The sequence below is a fragment of the Oryctolagus cuniculus genome, chromosome 4 (genome assembly GCF_051225735.1).
Source record: "Oryctolagus cuniculus isolate XC-2025 breed Fujian yellow rabbit chromosome 4, ASM5122573v1, whole genome shotgun sequence".
Taxonomy (NCBI): domain Eukaryota; kingdom Metazoa; phylum Chordata; class Mammalia; order Lagomorpha; family Leporidae; genus Oryctolagus; species Oryctolagus cuniculus.
Window position 1 is genome coordinate 99661752 of NC_142870.1, and position 24957 is coordinate 99686708.

The window sequence follows — 24957 nt, forward strand, 5'->3', positions numbered from 1 at the left end:
CGTGCCTGGGATCCTTGCGAAATCCCAGCTCCGGGTCCATGTGAATGGCTCTCCGAGAGACCATGCCTTGGCTTCCACTTTTCTTCCCATTGAGCGTCCCCTCAGCTGGCACCAATGCACTTGGACGCACCAAGCGTTCCACAGCCGCACGACCACCGCCCGTGGGCTCTTTGCCTAGTCCGGCGAGCGCGCGCCGCCGGGCACACGCGTGGTGGAGGCGGGGCACGCGCCGCCCGAGGCCGCCCGAGGCCCGCTCCCAGGCCCGTCGTGAACGCGCGCGCGTGCCCGGCCGCGCGGTCTCTGGGCTGGGACGCGGCGGGCAGGGCGGCGCGCACTCCGCTCGGCGGCTGCGGCGGCGGCTTGGTGTGGGCGCTCACGTCAGGGCTAGGAGGAGGAGGGGGTTCTCAGCGAGTGGGGGAGAGAGACATGAGGCAGCCTAGCAGGAAGCGAGGAAGAGTTGGGCAGAGGAGTGAGTTTTAGAGACGCTCGGCGAGCAGGACCTGCGCTTGCAGAGAGCGTGGCCGGGCTCCTCGCCTCCGCCGCGCGCTCCGCGTGTCCGCTTTCAGCACCGGAGCGGAGAACAGTTCCCGGCAGCCTACGGAGCTGCCCAGGGCCGCCGCCGGCACCTGCCGCCTTCCGGGGGCTCGGGCCCCCAGCGAACCCGGCGAGCACACCGCCCTCTCCTTCTGTAGGTGCGCTGGTGAGCACCGGGGGAAGCATCTGGCGGCCGTGGGGAACCCTGAAGAAGTCGAAGCAGAATGTACCAGGGACACATGCAGGTAAGGATTGCCCGGGAGCTGGGGGCTAGTTCAGAAGCCAGGCAGGCTACCAAGTGAGGGTGGTCAAGCGCTGCCTTCAACAACTCAACAAGTGAAGTGGTGCACCATGACCCCGGCATTTCTGTGCGCTGCTCTCTGTGACACTAGACGGGCTTCCGAGGGTGGGAGTGGGAGCGAGAGAGTGGAAAGCAGCCCTGGGAACTTGGACTGGGGAAGTTTGGCGTCTATGCCTTCTCTGCGCCTGTTTCTTTAAACAGGCTCAAGGAGCCCCAGCAGAGGAAACCCCGAGCCAAGCGGGTTTCCTTGTAATCCTATTGATGCATCTGGGCATGTATGTCAGCTGAAGGGCAGACAATAACGGGAGAGACAAAGCTCTGCCTCTACCTAACTGCAAAGGTCCCTTAACAGAACACTTTGTCATTTAGTGCTATTTTTTTAAGTGCTACATTTTTTTTATGGTTTTTGCTATTCTTACCCCCTCCGGTTGATGGGACTTGGTTATCTATCTTAATAGTCACAGGGTGGATTTGAGGAATAGATTTCAAACACAGGTCTCAGGGGCTCTAATGTTTTTTGGAGGGAGGTTCTTTCCCTGGTTGTTCCCCTGGTTCGTCTGAGCTGAGCCGCAATGAGTCCAATGCAAACAACCGACTCTTTTGGACAAGATTTCTTTAACCTTGATTCCAGTTCTCATTCACATGGTTGATTCTTCCTTACAAAGGCAGGGGTATATGTTTTGGGAGACAAACGAAACCCTAACTTAGCTTCCTAAAGTAAGAAAGGAGCTCTTTCTTGTTGTCCCTAAACGCTTTGGTCATCAAGTTTGATGTTAGGGCTTTCTTTCCATTCCAAAGATAACCAAATGCAGCCAACACCATGTGGTACCTTCACTCTAGAGTGTAATGTGTAAATACTAGGAATGTTGCTTGTGTGTCATTAAGGGCCACTGAAAATAGATAAATGTGTTGTTGTATTCATGATTTAGTATCACTCAATATTTAATTTCCAGGTCCTGGAGAAATTCTTTTGGATTATTATTTTTATTAAAAAAAATATTGTATCACATTCCTAAGTTTTGTAAGAATTCTGAATCAGTACTACCAGATTTTCAAAAGCATTTCCCACATTACTGGTATAATGTCTTGAAAATTATTAATGGTATTAAATCACATTTGATTGGCAATAATTAGTGACTGAAGTATATTTTTAAATGTATGTATAAAAAAGATCTGCCTTGTTCATATAAAATCTACACTACTTGGACAGTTTAGTAACAAAAAAGAAGCATTTAAACAATACGCAAAAATTAACAAAAGATTATTGCTGAGTTTTATGCTTCAATTTCACCAAGAGTGATATTTAAATTTTTTATATTATCTATTTATTAGCCCTAAGCAGTTTCTTCACAGAAAGGTTTTGAGAGAGTCAATTCTCAGAAAATTGCTCATTCACACAAAATTTATAATTAATTACTAAAGGACATTTACAAAAACTTTGCCCAAATATTTTTGCTTGAAAAACATGTTATTGTGAATGAAGAGTTGAAGCAACAATCTGGTAAACTTATGTCCCCCAACCAATTTAACTCAATTTTCTGAATATTTCAAAGGAGGGTGTTATGAGATTTTGAATCGTCTAGACAATGTCTGAGGGTTTAATTTCATTTTGAGAGAAGAGACAAAATACAAGACTCTGCATATGCTCCCAACTTAATGTTTTTTGCTTGTGCACTGCTATAACAGCAAATATGATGCTTGCAGTAAAACTCACAAATCTTTGCTGCCAAGCTTAACTTGAAAACGTTGCTAAATAAAGACTCCAATCAATATGCTTGCCAAGATTTCAGAGCACAATACTTTTTTCCTATATATTATTGACCATTAATGTTAAACTTAAAGCTCCCAAGGCTTTAGTCGGTATGTTTAGTAAACATTCCATGATATGACCACCTGAATGGGAAGTCCCATCCCCACAAAGAAACTTGATTTATAATATGCATGTTTGCTTATGTTTTTGAACTCCAATATATTTCCCAAAGAATATTATTAATCCTGTAAATAAAATGCCACTATGTTGGTCTAGTTTGATTAGATAAAGAATGTTTTCCCATCAGAGATAGCATCACCTCTGATGTGTATCTGACTAATCAGACCAGAAGAAACATAGTCCAAACACTCCAAAATGTTTGTGGTTAAAATTGTAATGCATATTTGGTGGACCAGAGATGAGACTATTTCGTAACATTTCTGCCAACTTTGGAGTTATTTGGAAGACTGGTGTTATTTGGCTAATACCTTAAAAGAGGAATGAAATAGAAAATATTTTCAATCATTTGCTATGCCTTCTAATTCTTCTCTTTTCTGTATCCAAGATAATTTAAGAGAAAGTGCTTTGTAAATAAGCAATCTGGAGTAGGGGAAAGTGTTCAGATGAAGCCTCTAAAATAGTCTAATGTAAAAGGTCTGTGTTGCCTTTTTTTCTTACAACTTAATGATTTTGTAAATAAAATATATTAATCTTTATGCACATGGATAATCCATATACTTTATGGTAGAATTTAAATTCATTTTAGAAGCCATAAACTTTTTAAAAACACACATTTGCTTTACTCTGCTAGGTCATCAGAAGATAAAAATTGGCATCTCTTACAGATATAACATAGAGTAGCCACGTTTACTTCTTGGCTTCATAGTAAATGCCACAGGTATATTTCTTACAAGCAAAGTCCTGGTACTGTGTTGTTTTCCAACTGCCTCATCAGTTATTTCCAAGGGGAATTAATCACACGAGCAACTAAAGCAGAGGTTATTTATTTAGAGACTGTTTTAGATATAGTCCTCTTCCCCTTTTGACCAAGGGTGCTGTTAATGATTAAATAGACTTTATCACCAATTCTTACAAAACCCTAGTACTCAAGGATGACTGTGACCTAATCCCACCAACACCTCTGTATGCTCCGTACGTGAGCCTGAGATAACACTGCCTAATAGAGCAAGCTTATTGTGTATCATTGAATACTTTCTTAACTGAACTATTATTTCTGGGGTGGTATAAATACAGAGAAATATAATTTCAATTTTAAACTAAGATTTTTTATTATTAATGAGGAGTCCATAGTATTTTTTGTTATACAAGAAAAGTTATTTCATAATGCTATCAAATAAGAATCCATTTAGAATTGTAACTGATCTTTATTTTAGGCCTTCATGCAGGCTTCTTTTTTTTACTTTTTCAAGCCATATGAGGATTATTTGATACCTTCTAGTTTCACAAGATAGAAAATAAAAAATGTTTAAGTGACAAAAATTATATCATTTAACAGCTCTAAGAACTAGTCATTTTATTGTATTTCCCCCCAAATAGATTTTGTATTTGTATTTGGTTTTAATAACTTTACATAAGCTTTTAGTTAAAACTTTTCACAAAGGGGAACAGCTTTAGTAATATAAATTATGTGAATGCATTAGATCTGTCCACAGGGAATTCATTCAGATTCACTAGACACAACACGTAGAAGAAACCAGCCCAAGGTATGATTATAGAATGTTGTTTTCAGAGTTGTTAACAACAGCCTGTCATAATGGAGATGATAGTTACACCCGGTACTTCCATCTCTCTAAAAGGTGCATTTTCCCCTCCACACTTTTCTATCCTGTGTCATTCTTTATTAACTCTGGAAATACGTTAACTGCAAACAAAGACATAACTAATACCATTACATCACGTGTGCACACACATACACATACACACACAAACACAAAAACACACATACCAGAGTGGTATTTACATTCTAAAAGGAGAATATTTGAGACTAGTTTGGAGCTGGGGGGAAGGAGACATTTAGGAGAATGAAAAATGCTGGGGTTTGCTGCATTGCTTTTTGTTTGTTTGTTTGACAGGCAGAGTGGACAGTGAGAGAGAGAGACAGAGAGAAAGGTCTTCCTTTGCCATTGGTTCACCCCCCAGTGGCAGCCAGGGCCAGCGCACCACGCTGATCCAAAGCCAGGAGCCAGGTGCTTTCTCCTGGTCTCCCATGGGGTGCAGGGCCCAAGCCCTTGGGCCATCCTCCACTACGCTCCCAGGCCACAGCAGAGAGCTGGATAGGAAAAGAAGCAACCAGGACAGAATCTGGCACCCCGACTGAGACTAGAACCCCGTGTGCTGGCGCCACAGGTGGAGGATTAGCCTATTGAGCCACAGCACCAGCCTGCTGCATTGTTTTGATCAAGGGTACCTGCTGCCTCTCCCTCTGCCCCTCGGGTCACATGGCACCCTTTTAAAAAATTTCCTATGAATAATCATGAGAACAAGTAGTACAATGAATATATTATCTTAAATATTACCTAGAACTCTCTTCGAGGATATTAGTGTACAATTAAATTAGTGTTCAAAGAAGCTTCAAGGGGCCAGCATTGTGCATAGTGGGTTAAGTTACCACCTCGACTCTGACATCCCACAAAGGTGCTGGTTTGAATCCTGCTGCTCCTCTTCTGATCCAGCTCCTTGCTAATGGGTCTGGGAAAGCAGTGGAGGATAGCCCAAGTCCTTGGGCCCTGCCATCCACATAGGAAACCTGGATGGAGTTCCAGGTGCCTGACCCCGCTGTGGTTGTCGGGGCCATTTGGGAAGTGAGTCAACAGATGGAGTAGCCATCTCTCTCTCTCTCTCTCTCTCTCTCTATCTCTATCTCTATCTCTATCTCTATCTCTATTTCTGTCTCTCCCTCTTTCTCTTCATCTGTAATTCTGCCTTTCAAATCAATAAATGAATCTTTTTTTAAAAAAGAAGTTTGAACAAGACTTGCTGTGTCTTACTATATATACACAAGGAAATCATGTTTAGTTAGCTTGGGTATAATATTGAGCTGTTATCATTTATAAATTACAACAACCATGATATAATATTACATAATATTTATTTAACCTGAAAATTTCCTTCCCCAGCCAAACTGCCCAATAGATTATATTACATAGTTAACAAAAGAAACATAACATGGATTTTATGGATTTTTTTATTTATGGCTTATAAACATTCTTCCTAAAAACTTGCATTTGAAAGTAAAAATTCCAACATATAACTGTTTTGACTATAAAACATTTTAAAGTAAGAAATAAGAAAAGTTAAAATAGAACTTGTTAATTTTAAAATCCTGAATCTCTAGTATCATTACTGCCAACATTGGAAATGAGAAGATGTGCTGCACCATATAGTCACAACATCTGGCAGGCTGCTTTGTTATGCTTTTCATTGCAATCACATGTTTCCAACACAGGCATAAGCTAGAGCTGTTTAAAGGTTTTATATTTTAGAATTAATTTCTTGATAGGCTTATAGAATAACCAGTATGTATTTCCTTTATCAAAAGTGAAGATAAACTCCAGCCTAGTGTTTCCTTAAGATACTTATATCCAATCTGAGTGTGTGGGACACCTAAAAAAGATTTAATTTCAAACATGCTGATAGAGAAAAAGAGTTGGCAAGTTTCTGAAACATTCATCAGCTTTTTATTTTGAACTTGAGCGTGGAACCCACGGATGTAGAGACCACAGTGCTCTCAATTTAGGCTAAACTTCTTCTAGTAACTCCTTTCATTTCCTCCATCTCACTTATTGGTTCCCCACCTCAAAGAAGTTACCCCTGTTAGTAAAAGAATACTTCCTTTCCTAGTCTCTAAGAAACATTATTATATCTTATAAATATGTTATCTCAATATAGGAAGATAGCTCTACTGGCTAAATATCAAGACAACTGCTGATAGTTCAGAGTTGAAAGTATAATACAACATATGCCAATATTGCTTTATACGGTCATGTTTGACTGATCCTTATTGTTAACCAGTGTACCGCTTCTCCTATTAAAAATTCATTAAATAAATAACCCATATCATACTCCACATGAGGTTCCATTAAATAAATCATTTGCATTGTTTTCTTAGACAGTCACTGTTAGAAATTGCACAGATGAAAAATAATGAGCTAATTTAGATAGGAAGAGACTGTTTATCCACCATTTCACTCACAAGAAACACACAGAACTCTGCCAGCCCCTCTGAAATGGGATAAGCCCAAGCTGAGTGGGATGGTTTGCATTGCAGGTGCATAAGCATCTCCCTCAAGTCCTTGCTCATGTGTGCAGATACCACTGGAAAACCAGACAAACCTTGTAAATGAGACTGGGTGTAGCAACATTCCCCTCTCCCGCCAAACAGAATGCCATATGGTGATCTATGAATCATGGAGATTCTAAGAGAGGACTGGTACTGTTGTGATGCCAGAAACCTACCTTGGGAGTTACAATATTCCCACTCCCAAACACCCTCTTAAATATCATGTTCAGCTAGTTTGGTAGAGGAACGCATAACCGTGTTATATGAGTAATGATTAAAAGAGCAGAGGATATTTGTCTTAGAATGCAAAAGCTCAAATTTGATGACTCATCCATGTAAGTATGTGAAGGGCTGCTGTTTAGGAAAGGGATAGAACTGTTCTGTACAACCTGAGGGTTAAACATGGAATCATATGATCAGGGTCAGGTAAAAGTGTCCTGAGGGGTGGATATGCAGCCTAGTGGCTGAAATGCCCATATCCCATTTCAGAGTACCTGGCTTCAATACCCAGTTCCACTCCTGTTTCCAACTGCCTGCTAATGAAGAGCTAGGGAGGCAGGGGTAAAGACTCAATGATGGGTTGCTGCCTCACACATGAAAGACTTGGACTAAGTTTCCAGCTCCTAGCTTTTGAGAAATGAAGCAGTGGATCTCTCTCTCTCTCTCTCTCTCTCTCTCTCTCTCTCTCCCTCTCTCCCTCTCTCCCTCTCTCCCTCTCTCCCTCTCTCCCTCTCTCCCTCTCTCCCTCTTTCCCCCTCTCCCTCTCTCCCCCTCTCCCTCTCTCCCCCTCTCCCTCTCTCCCCCTCTCCCTCTCTCCCTCTCTCCCTCCTTCCCTCCCTCTCTTCTTCTTGCCTCTTTCTCCAGTTTTGGCATGATGCCCACATGGAGATGAAAGAAACTTAGGATGAAGGGAGAGCTGTTGGCTGAAAGCAAAGCATGCTTCCCTGTGCACCTAGAGGCCCCTATTCTCAGACCATAATATCTCATGGAAAAAATCCAGTGAAAAGCACCATGAGAAAGACCCTGAGCACTAGGTATATGTGAATTTGTCACTGTATGTCTGTGTGCATAAAATGATTGTAGTTGACTGAAACAATGACCTAAAAGAAGTAAAATCCAAACTTTCTTAAAGAAATATTTCTTGGTTACTTGGCAGTATGGGGTGGGCATCAGACAGAGCCCTGCCAGTATCATGATTAAAAGTGAACAGAAACAGTAGGTCAGAAAATATGGAACCCTAAGGAAATAAGAAAGAGGTAAAAATTATACTGTGAGAAACTGAAGTAACTAAAGTTCACATGAGTATTAACTGTCACAAGCCTGCTGGCCCCCCAAAATATGCCCTGATCATGGAGGGATAGAACATTTCAACAGAGTATTGTATACATATGAAAAACCTAGGCATTTTTTGGAAATGCAGAATCTCAGATCACCCTTGACCCACTAGAGCAGAAACTGAATTTTTTCAAAGTACCCATTGATTTATATGCACATTAACATTTAAGAAACATAGGTCTGAAAAACCTCCGCATAGAAAACAGTAAAAATATGTTGAGCAGCTGCTTTCACAAAAACCATGATTCTTGGGTAGCTGCCTGACATCACAGAGGCATGATGGGGGTACTTGAAAGAGGAACTGAAAAGAACACTGAACTATCACAAGTGTTCTTGAATAAAATATTCCTGTTATATTGACATTCAGTTTGTTGTAGGTTTTCCTTCTGGGTAAATGCACAGCAAACATGTTAAGTTCCACCTAAGTAAAACAAACTTTCAAATATTTGGAGAGCTATTATTGTCTTCATCCCCTTAAATCTTTTCTTCTGCAAGATAAACAGCCCCGTTAATGCAGTCATTTCTCATTATGACATTTCTAATGTTTTAATGGCTCCATGAAAGTATCATCCTCCAAACAAGATATCCTGCTCAAGATCTGACCAGTGCCAAGTAGTATGAGATGATTTCTCTCTCAGGAAAGACATCTTTTCAGATAGCCTAAAACTATGTTAGCCTGTTTATGCTAAATTGTCCTCTAAATTGTTCTGCTGTTTCTATTCTCTGAATCACTTGAGAGTTATTTCACAGGTGTTTGGTTTTTATACCAAAATAATGTTGGATACAAATGTGCTGATTAGAATAGTCTAGGTTAACAGTTCCTTATGTCTCCAACAATCATGCTACTGTTTGGGTTTTTAAAATTACTCTTTTATTTGAGAGGCAGAGAGACAGAGAGAGAGAGCCATATCTACTGGTTCACTCTAAATGCTCACAATGTCTGGGACATTGCCAACAGCCAGCAATGTTATCTGGGTCTCTCACATAGGTGTCAGAGACCCAACCATTTGAGCCATCACCTGCTGCCTCCCTGGGTGCACATTAGCAAGAAACTGGAATTGGAAGCTGGGTCAGGCACTTCAGTATGGAATGTGGGTATCCCAAGTAGCATCTTAAACACTAGGACATACAATTGCCCCATAATGTTCAGTTTTCAAATAATAGAAGTTTTAGTTTAAAAGATGCTTGATAAAGTTTTGTTCAACTAGCTAACTTCACAGATGAAACACTGAGGTTTGAAAAAGTTAAGAGACTTTGTCAGAAAGGCCACACTTATTAATCTGTGGATCTAGCATAGAAATGAAATCTACTTTTTCCTTGTTTACTATTTCCAATATCCTTTTACCCTTTATTTTGAGTTTATTTACATTCAAAAATCTAAGTGAAAAGTAAACATCGTATTAAACCACTAGATGTTTCTAAATATCCAGGTGTTTGGCATTTAGTCATGAGGAATCATATTTTTCTGCCTTTTGGTTGTGCTATAACTATTTAATATTTTATATAATCTATTCACCCACAGTGGGAATGTTTTGAAGAGTGCAATGAAGTGCTATGAAAAGTTGCATCATTTCTTTTCTTAACAATGTGCACCACTGGCAAGACTGACCATTTGGAAGAACTGAGTTGACAGATTCTTGGAAGCAGTTGCTTAAATGTACAAACAAATTGATCGGTAATTCCTAGCAGTGGATAACAGAAACCAACTCCGGCACATATAAGCAAAATGGAGATTTATTAAAAGTATATTTGAACAACTATTATGCAAAGAAGGAGTTATAAAGATAGAAAAATGATTTTACAACCATCATAGTAAAAATTGATTCAAATACGAATTATAAATGGAAGCTAAATTTGAGGATGAAGGCAGTTTGACTGGGAATAGGATATTTTTACAATGTCAAAATATCATTCTTAAGTTAAAAGAGAAAAAAAAAACAGTAACTTTTCAAGGGTAAATTGAACAACATTGAAACTAAGTAATCAAAAGCAACGTCACCAATAAGGGACAGAAGGATAACATGATGATGTGGCATCATTTGGATAATTTTTATGCCCAAAATGCACAACCTTAATCTAATTATGAGAAAACCACAGATAAATGCAAAATGAAGGGTATTCTATAAAATCAGCAGATTGTGTTTTTACAAATAATCAATGTCATGAAAAAGCTAAGAAGTGTTATAGATTTAAAAGGACACTAAAGAGATATAGCAGCTAAATGTAATACACTATTCTAGACTGGATTCTGGACTAGGAAAGAATATTGCTGCAAAGGACACCATTGACACACGCTACTAATAAAATTTGAATAGGGATTGGAGATTCGAAGAGCATTATTTATTTCAGTGTGAAATGTCCTGAATTGAGTAACTATATTGTGGCTCTGGAGAAGAACATCTTTGTTGATAGGACATACATGCGGCAATATGAAAGGATAAAAGGGCATAGACTGTGTAAACTACTCTCAAATGATTTAGAAGTAGTTATAAGAAGAATGTGTGCAAAGAAAGAAAGAGGCAAGGGAAAGAGTAAAAATAGGAAGAGAATGATAAAGCAAACACAGCAAAATGTTAAAAATCAGGGTAAAGGGTTTATGGGAGATCCATTGTTCTAAGTTTTTCTGTAGTATCGAGAGATTATTTCAAAAAACAAAATTATTTAAATGTAAAAAGGAGGGGCAATCATTGGACCCACCAGTAAAGATGCCCTCATCCCACAAGATAATACCTGAATTCAGACTCCCAACTCAGGCTCCTGATTCTAGCAGAACCTGGGAGACAGTAGTGATAGCGCAAGTGATTAGATCCCTACCATAGACGTGGTAGATCATGAACTCCTGGCTCCTGTCTTCAGCTTGGCCCAGTCCTAGTCACTTGGAGCATTTGGTGGTGAATCAGTGAATGATAGCTCTATCTCTTTCTTTCACCTTGTCTGTCTGCCTTTTGAATTAAGAAAAAGTAATTTTAAAAAGTACATTAGAAAATTAACAGATTCCTAAAAAGGCTAGGGATAGAAAAACTACGCATCAGGCAGGGGTCTCACCAAGTCAAACCCTGAACCAAGCTAATGTGGACCTCTCCATTGCTCTTACAAAAGAAGAAATATCAGAACTTGTCCATAGCAACATAGACTTAGACACTGGTTCAGCCACAACACCACTACTGCTGTTACCCATGGAAAGCCCATATTGGAGCTTCAGTTGATGCCCCTCACTGACGGGATAGATTCTCTACCATATCTGTTTCTATGTATCCCAAATCCCATGTCAAAGAGACAGATGTGTACAGTTAGTGGGATCCATTCCTTAGCTGCAAAAGTGTGTATCTACTTCCAATAAAACTCAAAAAGTCGATAATTTACCAGATTTTCAAAATGATATTATATTTGGAAAAGTTGTTTTTTTTTTAAAGCTAAATGTCCACTGTACCATGTTATATAGTAAAATACTTAGTTCTCTGTGTTGACTAGAGTCTAGTCTGCCCAGAAGAATATGAGTGAAAATAAATAATTCTCTTGAGCCTATGCTTATTTAGTACTACTTGACCTTACATAGAGGCCTCTAGGAGAATATGGTAAAACTAGAGTTATTGGCTTATTAAATTATACAACAAAGAAGAGCCAAATGAACCCTTCTGTCATTCATCAACGTCCATCTATTGCTCACTCCTATTCTTTTTGAGAAATTGGAGAGAGCCTTGTGAAAAATTCAGTAATTAATCAAGGAATTAAAATATATATCATGTACCTCAGTGATAAGAACATCTTTTTCCTCCTTGTGCAGGAATTTAATGTGGAAAACTGGACACATTAGTGTTTCATATTCATTCGAAACTTGATTATAATCAAGATGCCCTGTGCTTTTGAGTCATTAATATTGATATGAAATTACTTATATAAGTCTTCAGAAGACTTATGTAAAGCAAAATAGTGTTCTTAAGCTTGGGGGAAAATTAAATTAAAATAGAATCTTGGAGGCATAAAGGTCTTTAGAGTTCACATAGCACAGCTTTGTCATTTGACATATGAGGAAATTGAGGGCTAAGCATTGATGGCCCAGAATTCTTGAATTAATTGCCTCTTCCTAAAATTAAAAAATAAAGTAAAAAGAAGTTGATAGGATTTTTATGATAGTCACCACATATCACTTAATAATTCCTTACATTTGAAAAACAGCAAATCATATTGGTTAAGAATTTCTGCTCCAAGCTCAGAAAGTTCTAAGTTCAAGTCCTGGCATCACCACAGAGTATCTGCATGATATTGGTCTAATAAACTTATTTTAGCTTATATTTTTATTTGAAACCCAGAACAACAGAGAGGTAGGGTTGAGTGAAAGAGAGAGAAAGCATTCATTGTTTTACTCCCCAGTGCCTCTAAAAGTCAGGGCTGGACCAGGCTAAAGCCAAGATCCAGAAACTCCATCAAGGTATCCTACATGGGTGGCAGTGACTTAAGTACTTGAACCATCATCTGTAGTCTCCTAGGGTGTATATAACAGGAAGCTGAATCAGAAGCAGAGGCATGACTGGGTCCAAGGCATTCAATATAGAATGCAGGCATCTAAAGTGGCAGTGTAACCCATTGAACCATAATGCCTTCCCCTTGCTCCAATAGCTTGTCCTCTCTAACCCTCACTTCCCCTGCCTATGACATGGAGATAATAAAGGAATTCACACACTGTAATGGCATGATAAGGATTAAATGGGATCATGAAAAAGCATATAATAATAATTTCCCACTTGATGCTAATTCTGATGTTTTTATAGAGTTGGTAAATTATTCCCTATATGTCATGCGTGGAAGAGGAAGTTTAGTCACAGTGGTGCCTGTTATACCAGGATGGTGGCAGAGCCTTATTTTTCTTGTTCTCTTGTAGTTCTGGATTTTTTTCTCATTTCCTCATCCTCAAGCCTTTGCCTCTACACACACTAATTATTCCACTCAAATATTACCTACTCAGTGAGTGTTTCTCTGGACCGCCACCACCCCTTGCCCAGCAATGCATAATTAAGGATGTCTTTCTCAATGTTAGGATACTAACACTTTATATGCAATGCTAATACTGTAATTAACATAGAAATTTAATTGATTATCTTTGTCAGAATCCCCAACTACTTGTCTATGGCAAGAATTATATTCAAATAGATTCGTTTTACATATTTAAAGTCTAGGAGTGCTAGGAGCATTATATTGATGCAGTATTTTTGAATATATGAATAAATGGATGAATGGATGAAAGAAAGAATTATTGAGTGAATGAATTAATGAAATACTAAGAGTGCCTTAAGAATGAAGATTCCAAAGTACAGTTAGGATGGTATCCCTGGTCCTAAGACTCACACAGACCCAGGATCTGGTCTACTCTCATGAACTTTGGGAGCAAGTTAATATCAAGTGAAGTTTCCCCACACCTGAAAAGGAATCAATTAAAAGGGAAACCTTATAAACCTTATAATCAGATTGCCACTGTAATTAACCAACACTCCACTATGAAACAGTCTACACAGTTTAATAATTTCAACCTCTGTAATACCTGAGGACAGTCTAGGGCTGCAGACTTAGAAATATAATAGATAATTCCAAGTTTCCAACTATATTTCTAATCAAAGCCATTTAGAATTAGAATGTGTCCCTCTAAAGTTCTAGGCATTTCCTCATCACTTCAGCTAATGGTCACTAATAATTTGATAAGAATGCTAACAGGAGGTCCTTAAGACTGCAGCAAAATATCAGTTGAATCTGCTCTAAGAGGAACCATTTCTTTACACCCAGTTTTACAGGTTTCTTACACCTCCAATCCTGACTTCTACACACACACACACAGAGTTTTCCAAGGACCTAAGGAAGGAGCTGCACTCACAAGGGACATCCAGTGGATGTGCCTATTTGTGAGTCTAAATCTCGAGGTCTTCTCCTTAGGCTGCCACAGTTTCTCCATGTGAGTCTATGATGCAGAGGAGGAGTTCTTCCCACTCAGATACAGGTGAAAATGATTCGAAAACCACTCATCAAAGCAGAAGTCTCTTTGACAGGAAAGAGGAAATAACCATGACAGTGATGTGAACCATCTCTGGTCAGATGATGAAACAGCACCCTCTCTGGGTAACCGAATACACAAGGATGGCTGTTTTCCCGGGAGGACACAGTCCCACAGGCTACAGATAGGGCAAGCAGCCTAGGGGATTGGAGTTCAGACCTAACCCTTGCACAACCTGTCTTCATAGCCATATCTAGGGCTCTGAAGGGAATTTCCTCTACTAAGGATCTAGCCCATGTGTGGCTAAACTCAATGAAATCAGTTCTGTTTTATGGACTACAGAGTAGACATATTTGCTAAGGTCTTTATGGAAGTTGATCGGTTTAAAGGATTACTGGCTTTCCTTCTAGCTCTAGGATTCTGTTATTTTCAAGCCCTTAATTAGTGATATAATACATTTGGGGATGCATGATCAGGGCAGAGTTCCCAAGTTTACTACTAATCATATTATGGAATATAAATGTTGAAACTTTCCTAATATTGAAACACTTGCTATTTCTACTGAATTCAAAGCTCAACCATTCCTAATTCTTCAAACAATACTTTGGTTGGAAGGATCCTGTTGTTCTTCTCTCCCCCATCCATCACCACCCTCATTCTGCAAATAACAAGAGGTACTTTCCTATCTCTATAGCTATGCCTGCTATAGCAGATCCTTGGTTCTAACAAAATACAGATATCTCTGCTGTAACAGTCATTTCTAGTAGAGACCCATAAAAGTTCATCTTTACACTTCTTTAGTGAGGTTAACAAAGGATAGATATTTTACCTCTGTCTTGCTGATAGAATACAGCACACAGAGTTTGACTGTGTCACCAAAGTTGCTTGTCAAGCTGTTTTGGACTGAGGACCAGAATCTGGGTCTGATTTTTTTTCTCTATCATTGAGCTTCAGCAAATTCAGGCCACATCCCCATGCCAGTACCTTAGCTACTGCAAAATGACTCAACTAACAGGGACAAGAGATTTTTCAAGTTTTCTGACACATTGTAGTACCCTTGGAGGGTAGAAATCTCTGATGCATTCTTTCTACCATTTGCTCAACACAGATGCGAAACCCATGCAGCTTTGTCAATTCTCTGAACTCACCATCTGTCTATTTAGTATCTTCAGAGTACCTTTCTGTGTACTTTAGTGGAGTACTGAAAAGCAATGAAACATTCATCTTTTCTAAAAAAAAAACCTTCCTGGAATCAGAAATTCCCAAGAGGTCAGAACAATATTGAAGCTAGAGAGTTAACCAAAGCTCATAAGCCCACAGTAGAGTCACTGTATGTTGTGTATGGAGAAAGAGAGCCATGAGTATTATGTATCAACTAAGCCAAAATATGATCAGTCCCAAATCTGTCACTTACATGAATATTTTAATTTTCTACTTTATTGTGTACTTTTTTTTTACTATTAGAAAACATTCAGAAATAATAAGGTGCTGAATCAACTATTTCATGTTTACTCTAACATTTAGCTTCCATTAAATCTATTTTTAAATACCTGACTTTACCATTGAAAAATTATTTGATAGTTATCTGAAGGGATTTTCTTAACTTCTTATGCTTTTAGACATCCCCTTTATGCAAGGAACAAGAATACACAAACTTTGCTGAAAATAGACAACTTATCAATGGTAGAATCAGGTTTACTGTGGTGAAAATATGCATAACTCTTGCTAATATCAATTCATATTAAAATATCTGTTTAAATTGAAAAACTTTTCCATAATTTTTAATTTAAACTTTCAATTAATTTAAGAATTAAAGAACCAAGAAATAACAGTATAAATATCAGAATGTGATAGATGGACCAGCTAACCCAATATAAAATTTTAAATACCAAAATAAATATGTTTTCTTTCATAACTGACTTTCTTAAAATTAACATTTTAGGTATCAATTTCTACCACATTTATCAGTTTATGTCCTGGTTTTGGAATCAATGAATAACAGAACTAAAATGTTCTATATTATGTCAAAGAAGCATTACTCTAACTATTCTTCTATACTAAGAACTAAGGTACAAATATTCTGCACATCATTTGTCAAAACTTATAATTTTAGCTTTGATTTGTACTGTAAATAGTTCTGTTTTCATAAATGTTTAAATAGATAGTCAACCTGGGGCCAGTGTTGTGCCACAGAGGGTAAAGCCACTGCCCGTGACACTGGTATTCCATATGGGCGCCGATTCATGTCTCAGCTGCTCCACTTTCAATCCAGCTCCTGGTTAATGGCCTAAGAAAAGCAGTGGAAGATGGTCCTGTGTGCTTGGGTCCCTGTCACCCATGTGAGAGACCCAGATGAAGCTCCTGGCTAGTGGCTTCAGTCTGGCCCAGCATGGGCTGTTGCAGCCATCTGAGGAATGGACCACTGGATGGAAGATCTTTCTCTCACTCTCTCTCTCTTTCCCTCTCTCTTTGTAATTCTGACTTTCAAAATAAATAAATGTTTTTAAAAATATAGAATCATCTTGTTTATAGGTAAGGAAATGTTGAAGTAATTAAACTGGCAATATAATCTAGCACTTATGCTCATTCTCAGTATTTATCTACAAACCAGTTACAATCTCCCCAGCTAACCATGACTGCCACTAATTGACCACTTCTACTTGTTCCCACACAGTCAACATGTTCAAATATGGACTCCTTAGCACCATCACCAACCTTCTCTCCTGGATGATTCAGTAGCACCAACACTCACTGAACCATCCTTCCCTCTTTCTCCCTCACTTCCTGCATCAAATCTCATTACTCTGCCACTTGCTTTCTTTTTTTTTTTTTTTTTTTTTTTTTCTAATTTTTTTTTTTTTTTTTTTTTTTTTTTTTTTTGACAGGCAGAGTGGACAGTGAGAGAGAGAGACAGAGAGAGAAAGGTCTTCCTTTGCCGCTGGTTCACCCTCCAATGGCCGCCGCTGCAGCCGGCGCACCGCGCTGATCCTGGCAGGAGCCAGGAGCCAGGTGCTTTTCCTGGTCTCCCATGGGGTGCAGGGCCCAAGCACCTGGGCCATCCTCCACTGCACTCCCTGGCCATAGCAGAGAGCTGGCCTGGAAGAGGGGCAACCGGGACAGAATCCGGCGCCCCAACCGGGACTAGAACCCGGTGTGCCGGCGCCGCAAGGTGGAGGATTAGCCTATTGAGCCACGGCGCCGGCTTCTGCCACTTGCTTTCTAATTCACTCCTGCTCTGCCCTCTGTCTCTAATCTCATAGCTACCTTTGTAGATCACTTTAGCATCTTTCCCTGAAAAGCCACTCTAAGTTCCCAGTTCTTTCAATGCAGGGATCATGTGGATCTCATCACCTTCCTTGCTATAATATTAAGTTGATCATATCACTCTTCTATTTAAAATCCTTTCATGATACACCATCATCTATTAAAAAAATTAGGTGCAATGCTTAGAATAGTTATCCAGATAAAGCTTGTTAAAATGCAGATTCCTGGGCCCCACTGCAGCTCTGTTGAATTGGGCTTCCTGAGGACCAGGCCTCTACATTTTAACTCTTTGCCAGTGAACTCAATGCACACTGAAGTGTGGAAAACGCTGCCTCCAGGATGAGATAGGATTTCTAAGGCCCACCTAGCTGGCCTTCTCATCTCCAGTGTCCCCATGTGTGCAGTGGGACTCCAGCCTTACTAAATTTTGAATTGTCCTCCAGATGGAACCAATCATTCCATGCCTCTGACCAGAACACCCATCCTCACAACCCCCTGTATGACCCCTGCTTAGCCTTCAGAAGACTGGGTTAGACACCTTTCTTCACACTCTCCTAGGGCACAGAACCCAGGCAGAGCTCAGCTGCAGCTGCTCATTCATTCTCCACAGAGGTGGTTTCCATGCCTGTACTTGCTCGCTCTGGTGCCGAGCACAGGGTCAGCTCCTGGTGGGTGAGCAATATGTATTGGATAAAATCATGAATCGCTGAACTACTTCATCTTTTAATTAGTCTTCTCAGTTGATTTAAACTTCTGAAGATTCCCATAGACCAGTATAAATTGAGTATTTTATCTAAGATCTTTGAACATGAAATTAAATTATCACAAATAATTACCACTCCCTTTAAAAATAAAATTTTCCTAAGAAATGCATTCATATTTCTGTCTGGTTAAAAAAAAAGGCTATGTGAGTGACCAAACAAAGAACATGAGCCAGCAGGTGGGAGACTTGAATCCCAAGTTGGTTTCTGCCCTAACTGGTGTGTGACGCAGGGAGCACCACATAATTAATCTCTGTGGTCCTGATTTTCTCACCTACAAAATGACTAGAGAAAATCCTCCTCTTTCCCTGGCAGGATAATTTGATTATCTCAAACTAAAATTTTGTAAATTAGCATTTTGAGATATTTAAAAAGCAGTTTTAATAAATGATATCTAGCATTTATCATGTTTACAAATATTTTTAAAAGATGTTATTTATTTATTTGACATGTAGAGTTACAGAGAAAGAGAGGGAGACACAGAGAGAAAGGTCTTCCATCTGCCAGTTCACTCCCCAGATGGCCACAACAGCTGAAGCTGGACCCATCCAAAACCAGGAGCCAGGAGCTTCCTCTGGGTCTCCCACATGGGTACAGGGGCCCAAGCACTTGGCCCATCTTCCGCTGCTTTCCCAGGCCATGGCAGAGAGCTGGAAAGGAAGTGGAGCAGCTGAGCCTCAATCCAGCACCCATATGGGATGCAGGCACTGCAGGCGGGGGCATAGCTCACTATGCCATAGCACCGGCCTCCATATTTACAAATATTATAAACATAAATAATTGGATTTTGGAGGACAAACTGTTCATCCAACTTTACTATAACATTGAAGAAACATTTTATTTATTCTAATGTTTTCTACTCAGCTGTACTATTTTGTTGTATGAGTTTGGATTTTTCTTTTAGCAGTTGATTTCATGATTTGCTTATTACATGAAATGATAATCATCTGTTATTCATCATCATGAATTATATTCTTATAAGTAAAATTAATGTCATGGAGTTATTTGAGAGGATGGTCTTCACACTTTTCTTCTGGCTTTGAAAGACATGAGGAAAAAATGAGGATGAAAGTTTAAGCCAAATTGTGGCACTTCCTACCTGTATGTCCTCAGACAAGATTTTTAGCCTCTCTGAGCAACTCAAGTTAGAAAATTAAAATACCAGCAATTAATTCCAATGCTTTAAATGAATTTCTGATTCACGACAATAAGAACACAGATTAGTTGCCAATTTTTTATAAAAGATATATTTATTTGAAAGGCAGAGTGGCTGAAAGGGAAAAACAGAAAAAGAGAGATCTTCCATTCACTGGTTCACTACCCAAATGAACACAATGACTGGGCCTGGGCCAGGCCAAAGCCAGGAACATAGAATTCAAACTAGCATTCCAATATGGAATGCTGGCAACTCAAATGATAGCTTAATCCATTGTGCCACAACTCCAGCCCCTATTGCCAAATTTTAATACTGGATTCTCTGCTTAAAAAACACCTTTATAACAGGTGGACAGTAGCTTAGCTGTTAAGACACGCACGTTCCACATCAGAGTACTTGTGTTCAATTCCTGGCTTCCAGCTCTTGACTCCAACTTCTTGCTAATGATCCCTGAGAAGCAACCGTGATGCCTAAAGTAATTATGTCCCTGTCGCCCACGTGGGAGGCCTGGATTGAGTTTTTGGCTTTGGGCCCAGCCATTGGAATGTTTTGGAGAATAAACCAGAAGAAAGGAGTATATTTGTTCCTTCTCTAGCTCTTTCTTTTTTGCTATTTCTCAAATAAAAAATGGAAATATCTGTAAGTTTATATAGGGTAACCATTATTCAGTTAATAAAGGTTATATCATTAAAACACTGCCCATTGTTTAACATTATATAATAAGGTGTTCATAATGGAGATTATACCTTTAAGCTAATTAAATAAATTAGTTGTGATAGAAAGCATTTCCATTTCTTTTTATCTATCTGATTTCCTTCGTTTCAAGGAAATACAGATATTCTCGTAGAAATCAGTATCAGATACAGGCTCTTTGTAAAGTGCCTTTCCTATATCCATGTAGAATCAAAGGGAGATGATCAATGAAAATGGTAAACTTGAACCTAAAGTGATGTTTCTTCCTAAATCTCTAACATCTTCTGGTTGAGAATTTAAGTTAGATTTAAAATAAGGTGGCTCATAAGTCAAAGTTAAGACCAGAAACTAAAATTCTAACCAAAGTCAAGAGAACCTTCTTACTGCATACTAGAAAATTTAATGTCTTAGGGGCAGTGAAAGTTGAATTAACTAACATTGAATTACTAGAAAACAAAAATTCCATCAGGGTAGGGAGGAATATTTATGCATTTATTCATGCATTTTTTTAAGGTTGTATTTATTTGTTTGAGAGGTAGAGTTACAGACAGTGAGGAGAGACAGAGAGAAAGGTCTTCCATCCTCTGGTTTCCTCCCCAAATGGCCACAACAGCCAGAGCTGAGTCGATCTGAAGCCAGGAGCTAGGAGCTTCTTCCAGATCTCCCACGCGAGGGCAGGATCCCAAGCACTTGGGATCCTTTGCTGCTTTCCCAAGCCACAGCAGAGAGCTGGATAGGAAAAGGAGTAGCCAGGACTAGAACCGGCGCCCATATGGGGTGCCAGCATGCAGGTGGAGGATTAACCTACTGTACCACAGTGCCAACCCCTATTCATGCATTTTTAAGAAAGCAGGATTATGTGTGAATCACAATGTATATAAAAAACTAAAATCATAGAGACTTGAAGTTTAAATTATTGACATTATTCTCAGTTGTTACCCCATAAGACCTTAAATTTCCTATCCACTGCCTGTCAGATGCTAACCCACTTAGTAATGGAAAAGATTGTCTCTTCTTCCTTCTCACTCCTCACTCTTTTATGCACGCAATTAAAATAGACATCAATATATAGAGCAAGGAGGAATAGCTTTCTACATATTGACCTTTCACACCTGACTATGAAGTGTAGCTGTTTGAACTGATCTGTGTGGCTCCAAGGTGCCTAACAGAGTTGCCCAAAAACTCAATTGCTCCTCTCCTGGACAGCAAAGAATACCAGAGCGAGCTGAATCTGCAGCAACCTTTGAGAGCCATCCCAGAGGCAGGGGGAGCCCTTTGAGAAGCTTAGCAATTAGATGTTACTAGGCAGACAGGCAGGGGTGGATGGCAGGCTTCCTGGGAGCTGTCAAGTACTGTACTTCAAGCCTTCTGCGACTCCATGTGCTTCTCCGCAGAGCAGCAGCGCCTTCCTCGTAGAGTGGCCAAGGTTCCCAGGCCAGCAGAAGCTGTCCTCTCCAAAATCAGACCAAACAACAGGCAGTTTGGAAATGGTTGCACAGCTGCAAATACTGGCATTCTCTTTCATCCAAGCTTCTCACTTCAAAATAGTCATATTTTATTTATTTCGTAGATTATATTCATGATATCATTATCAAGTCAGAAGGACAGGCCTTATCAACCAACCAAGGCATAGGCTGCTAGTTACTCAGTAGTTACTAACTAGTTAATACCAGTTACAACTGGTTAAGAGTAAAACAGGACTAGCCTCCACTGCCACATTTGGCATTAGTTCTTTTAGAATATCTGTACAGGAGGTACACACTGGCCAAAATGGGTTCAGTTCACTGTCTAGTAATATTAACACAGACCAAAAAATGCCGGAAAAAATGCAAGCATAAAACAAATCATAAGATAGCCCATATGTGTAATAATGTAACATGAAGCAGTGTAATGTACATGCTTTGCTTTTACTCATATGAGGTCTGTGGTGCACAGGTGAGGAATCAGAACGCTGTCTTTGGAGGGAAAGGGCATTCTAACATAATGTCTATGTTCTATACAATGCCTGACACACTATACAACCGTAATAAATATAAATCACTGAAATCCAATTTGTTTTCTGGCCACACTCCCAGGAAAGCTTATCTGATTTCCAAACTGTGAGTGCTAAAATAAAATCTGAGAAACACAGAGCAGAATAAGAAGTAGATCTCTTCAGGGAGTGGGCAATTGGCCTAGCAGTTAAGACACCTACATCCTAGTCAGAGTGCCTGGGTTCAATTCCAGCTACAGCTCCTGCTTCCTGCTTCCTGCTTCCTGCTAATGCAGACGCTGAGAGGCAGCAGTGATGACCCAAGTAATTGGGTTCCCACCATCCACATAGCAGACCCGAATTGAATTCTGGTATCCCAGCTCCATAGCTCAGCCCTTGGCCATTGCAGTCCATTTGGGGAGTAAACCCTTGATGAGAACAGATACACTTTCTCTTTTTCTCTCTCTCTCTCCTCACCCTAATCTCAAATAAATTATTTTCAAAAATAGGTCTCTTCAGTGTATCTGGTATCAGCCCTGCCTGAGTTTTCATTCTTCATCTATTTTTTTTATTTAAAACCTGATGCGTTTCTCTGAAGCTGAAAAGTGCTTATACAAATCACGTTTATATAAATAAATATTCATTTACTTAGTATTATAAACAAGGCTTTATGCTATTCCTCTCAACAGGAAATTTAAATTTTAGTTGAAAAGACACAAGCAAGCCTATATAAGAAGATAAAATTTAAATAAAATTTTCATAAGATAAAGTAATTAAGGTAAAATGTATGGAAAAACATTTAAAAATGTGTGTCAGTTGTACATGGATTTTAGGCTACTCAGTTTGAGAGTAAATATACAGATCATACATACAATGTTTTGAATAAATGGTGAAAAACAGCCCCAATCAACTAGAATATATTTTTTAAATTTCCTCTATTGAAAATGCCGGCTTTTCTCGTAGTTCAAACTGACCCCAGGTTTAAAATACATTTTAGGAATGTATAAAAGGAGAGAAACTTGCAAAGGCATCCTGGGGCTTCAATCAGTAATCCATATATTCCTTTTTACAGTGTTATTTCATAGCCTAGATATTATGTGAGAAAATGTCCCTTTCCCAAAACAGCAGAGAGAAAATCATAAAAGATATTTCCGTCTGGGGATGGGTAAACATTTAAGTTTGCTAAACAGCCATTTGAAGCTATTCATAAGTCAAAAATATAGTGGTATAGTGATTCTCCCAATTTCCTTCATGCCAAAAAAAATTTGCCTCAAATCCATAAACAGATCATTTTTCCTTTTATCATGACATAGCAATTTACCCAGCAGAGAAAATCTTTTATAGATGTTAATCTAGTCTAAAATTTTGTAACTTCATGTACAAATATGCCATGTTAATGAACATTACTCACACATTTTACAAAAGAGATTTCATAATAAAACCATAACCTAGACATTTGACTTCATAAATCAGTAATGCTTCCTTTTTCAAGATCTCCATGGACTTAGCTGTGTTTGTTAACAAAACAAATGTCCCAGAGCAAAAATGGAAAAACATTTATATTTATAAAAAAGTTCAGGCATTGATGCAAATAAGTTAACCAAAATAACAGCAACATTTAAGAATAATGCTTTATAAGTAAATACAGCTTTTACATCAGAAAATAATGAAATCCACCAGTAACCTTGTGGCTGAGGCTTTGGAAGCTCAGCATTGTTCACTTCATGGATGATCAAGGCCACGTGCTTACTGAAAACATTGTCACCTTCGATCTAACTCTGTACCCAGCTACTCTCGTGGTACACTACTGTTGACAAAGATCAACAAGAATTTTCTGCATTTTTCTTTCCTGCGTGATAATCCACTGAGGTATACTCAAGGACAAAGCAGAGAAAATAAAGGTCATTTGAGGATAGTAGCTCTGTGATAGTATCTTGTGAATCTCATCTATTTTAAAAGTTCCTTAGAAACTGGAGCAGGATCTTAAAAATTCGACTAGAGAAAGACAGATATAGATATATAAAAATATTTCATAGCACCGAGCTCACACTAGTTAGTAGGAAGTTAGCTTAAACATTAAAGATAGCAATGAGGATTTCTATCAAACTTTCAATGCTATAAATTAACCATCCATCAGAATCATTCTTCTCCATGGTATGATCTGACCACATTTTCCTGGGGAGGAGATTGACACAGTAGAATAAAATAAAGGATAGAGTTAAAGACAAAAAATGGGATATTGTGTGCTGTTAGTGGCACTAGTGTTTGTTGCAGTACTTCCTTGCTTTATACAGAAGGTATTGTTTTTTTCTCATATTTCTCATGCCTATTTGTTGTGGCCTAAATCACTCTCATCTATTATTTTACCATCTCTGTAAATATAAGCCAAAATATCCTATCACACCTTTGTATAATTTCATACGTTGATTGTTCATTCTACATTTTTTTCTTGTATTTATTTGTTATACATTAGTTGAGTACCTACTAGGTGTTGAAGGAAGTCCAGACAAATTAGTTAAGAATCTCATTCCTCATCACCTTCCTCTCTTCTGATCGGATCCTCCTTACAGTTTGCCCTCCTCAACAACAGTGAAGAGAATAACCTACAGAATGGACTGAGGGTTCTTCTATCTCTGAAATTCTACTTCATGAATAATCGTTGCCACCTGAGTTTATGTATTTTGGGAACACACAGAAGTCCTTGAGAACAGTAAGAACAATTTGCCATGATTAGACATCAAGGATATTCCTGTATTTTGGCTTTTAAGAACACAGGATGATCATTTTAAGATTTATTGATTTATTTGAAAGTCAGAGTTATACAGAGAGAAGGAGAGGCAGAGAGAGAGAGAGAGAGAGAGAGAGAGAGAGACTTCCATCCTCTCCCCAGTTGATTTACTCCCCAATTGGC

General features: G+C 39.0%; 1 protein-coding gene across 6 annotated transcripts in view; it reads left to right on the forward strand.

The window, feature by feature from the left end:
* The first annotated feature begins 367 nt into the window (after window positions 1-367).
* PEX5L (peroxisomal biogenesis factor 5 like) overlaps window positions 368-24957 on the forward strand; it is a 264996-nt gene continuing 240406 nt past the window's right edge. For 5 of the 6 annotated variants that reach the window (XM_051818798.3, XM_051818799.3, XM_051818807.3 and 2 more), the window contains exon 1: window positions 622-779. In XM_051818798.3, coding sequence (XP_051674758.1) covers window positions 759-779 — 21 coding nt within the window. In that variant the 5' untranslated portion in view covers window positions 622-758. Of the gene's footprint in view, window positions 780-24957 lie in introns of all 6 variants that reach the window. The other variant, XM_051818811.3, reaches the window with a different exon arrangement.